The sequence below is a fragment of the Carlito syrichta genome, unplaced genomic scaffold (genome assembly GCF_000164805.1).
Source record: "Carlito syrichta isolate Samal-C Ts95f unplaced genomic scaffold, Tarsius_syrichta-2.0.1 Scaffold306974, whole genome shotgun sequence".
Lineage (NCBI taxonomy): Eukaryota > Metazoa > Chordata > Mammalia > Primates > Tarsiidae > Carlito > Carlito syrichta.
Window position 1 is genome coordinate 56,524 of NW_007251070.1, and position 3,190 is coordinate 59,713.

At 34.2% G+C, this 3,190-nt stretch overlaps 1 protein-coding gene across 1 annotated transcript in view; it reads right to left on the minus strand.

The window, feature by feature from the left end:
* Window positions 1-3,068, minus strand: part of LOC103265991 (beta-taxilin-like) — a 21,240-nt gene extending 18,172 nt beyond the window's left edge. Inside the window, exons 1-2 of the mRNA XM_008063632.1 lie at window positions 2,965-3,068; window positions 387-612 (exon numbers count right to left, since the gene is read on the minus strand). Coding sequence (XP_008061823.1) covers window positions 387-612; window positions 2,965-3,068 — 330 coding nt within the window. The remainder of the gene's footprint in view (window positions 1-386; window positions 613-2,964) is intronic.
* Between the last annotated feature and the right edge of the window lie 122 nt (window positions 3,069-3,190).

The window sequence follows — 3,190 nt, forward strand, 5'->3', positions numbered from 1 at the left end:
ACATCCTTAAAAAGCCAATAAGTTTAGATGTTATCTTAGTTTAGATAACATGATGATTCTTATTGGGAGCATGTGAGTTATTCTTGGCAATACAGAGAGGATTTTTAAAAGGCTGAGAAACATTGTTTTCAAAGATAACTGTGCCCACAGCCTACCGTTTTCTACTTTGCAGTGATTCCAGTTTTGAAGAAATCTCGTATGACTTTCAGTCAGGTATATTGTCATTCCATCTTTGTTTATTTTGGCTGATCAAAGAAATCCATTCCTAAATATTAACCAGTTGAGAGAACTGGCCATAACTGTCTTATTAACCAAGTTCCCCCATCTTTGCAACCCCCATCCAGATCTATGTACAGTTCTTCTAGGTTGTTTGATGTGGTTCTCACCTCCTCTCTGAGCTCATACTGATCGATGATGCTTTTCAGTTTCTCTGCAAGCTCTGTGTTCTCCTGACAGAGCTTCATATTTCGCTCACTCTGCTGCTCAATTTGTGCCTGGATGTCTGTCAGGGTGCTCTGAAAATGACTCGTGATCTCCTTCCTTTTCTCTTCTTCCTCGCGTGCCCGCTGAAGTGTCTCCTCCTGCGGATAAAAAGCAAAATATTTTGTTATGCTGGTTTAAATGCGTCCCAGGCTTATTCAGGACTAGGTCACCGAAAGGAGACTGGTGTGCAGAGTGAGATTTTTTTTTTCTCTCTAGAACTAAAGTTGCTCAGCCCCCAAATAAGTGTATGAGCAAAGATTTCAGCTGTGAGTACACAGTCACTCAGAGCTGACGCTGTGAGGGCCTTGAATCTGATAGTTAGTGACGAATAGGCTTGTTTTAAAGATGACGAGTCTCCTGCTGAGTGAATGAACTGCAGCGATTTCTAGCAAATGCACAGTCACATGGTTTTGATCCCTTGGCTGTGGCCTGGAAAAAAGGTCACTTGGTTTTACTGATTGATGAGACAGATCATGTGTTCCTTTGGTTTGGTACAGGAAGAAGAACAATAGGTCTTATATTCCTCTATAAATACCATGGCTTATTAAGTACATAATTGTATTACCCAAGTTTTGTAAATATAAGTGATCACAATATAAACTTTCTCTTAATATGAAAAATCTTTCATCAAAAAGCTTAAAAAAAGAAACTAAGATAGCTGTAGATCAATTACAGTCATTCAAAAATATCAAAGGACATATTTCCAAATATCCTGGATATTTGGTTTCTGAAAGAACAATCATTACATGTGTCACATAGGGCAATTAAAATATTTGGCATAAATGTTGAATCTGAAAGCAACATTAAGTTTCAAATCTTCTTTAACTCTAAAATGAAACATCTAATTCCTCCTTCCTCTTCTGCTTTGTTAACATTGAAAAATTGGAAATTAACTTTTGTATAACTTCTTTTCTCTTTTTTCCTAAATCAAAACTCTCTATTCATTTCCTAACCACTAACAATGTGCTCAGATTTCCTCCATATCTATATTGAGAATTGCCTTGTGAATGTTCCTCTCATTCTTTTAGAATAAAGGACTTAATCTTGCTGCATCCTACCAAAGATAGAGATATTTATACTGCTGACAAATGATACAGACATTTTAGGATTCTTTTGAGTTCTGATTAATTGTTAATATGAAAGCTTGCTTTATTATTGACAAGTAAAATTATACTGCATTCAATTGCCTATCAAGTTTGAATTATATAGCAGAATTTTTTTTAAAAGAAATAATAATTTTAACAGAAGTAATTGTGCAAATCTTTATTATGAGAAAATAATGTGATCAAAATAAAAACTGATGCTGAAAATATATGCCCTGGAAATATTTTAATTTATCATTGGATTTCTTCTTTCCTCTTCAATATTAACATATTTCCTAACTCTTATATGACTTCCTCTATCAGAATCATAATTTAATTATGTGATAAACTTTTACTGAGCAGCATCCTCTCAGGTATATTAAAGATATCTGTACTTCCTAATCTGAAGGAATTAACTATCTGAGATGCTGTTTCCCTGAACTTTGTATACTAACACTTACTATATGTATTTCACTAAAAGCAATTATTGGCATCCATTATGAGCAACTAAATCTACAGATAATAGTGACTGTCTCTTCATTTTCCTAATTAGCTTAGAAGTCAGCAAGTTTGGAATCATAGAAATTCAGACCACTATATGAATTCTGTTTATATTTATAAATATTCCATGAATAAATGAATAAACCACCCCATGCTACCCAGCAAGGCTGAGATTTTCCACTGCGAGTTGTCCACATGTTAACCCATCATAACACCCAATCCTGGCCCACAAAAATGGCATCTTGCATTTCATATTATATTGTTTTTCAATGAGACAAAAATAAACCTGGCAGAATCTTATAAAATTTGAGCCCATTGATAAAGAACTTGCAATCATTTGGACAGTGTCTGAGATAAAAGTCTCTTTCTTTTTTTAAGCACATTATACAAAGTGAAAATTAATAGTGTAAATAAGATTTGAGGGAAGTCTGAAATAACTAAGAAGAAAACTTTGCACGCGTCATTGTGCATCTGAGAACTGGCGCTCTGCCTGGCACATAATCCATAGGTATTTGGTAAATGTTTATTTAATGAATCAATGAATTATTAATTTATGTACTGATATATGAGTAGCTTGGACTAAATGATTGCTATAGTCCTTTCCACATTAAAATTCTGTGGTATTCTGATAACAAATGCTACTTGCTCCTGTAGGAAAATCATGTTTCCTGAGATAACCATCTCTTACTAGGCAGTTCTTTTTCAGTATCATTTGAGGCTCAGATTTTTTGTTTCAAATATATATACTATTTTGTTGAAAGAAGCCCATGTCTCAGACATGGTTTTCTCAATTATTTTAAATTGTGAGGTTGTGTGAGTGTGTGTATGTGTTTGGCTCAGTGAAGAAGCAATTTTAATAAAGAATAGTAAAAGTTAAAATGTATGGTGGTGAAATGACCTGGTTACACATTTTCTTTCTATATCTTCCAAAGCTCCTCGCACACAGATTTTTGGCTTCAGATATACATAACCTATTTCACTAGTATGACTAAGAAAGTGCATGTTAAGTTGAACTTTCTGCAGATAACAACTATAAACTGGGTAGAATGCAAGAAAGAATGACTTTATTTTTTTTTTTTGAATTGGAGTCTCACTCTATAGCCCAGACTGGAGTGAAGTGGCTG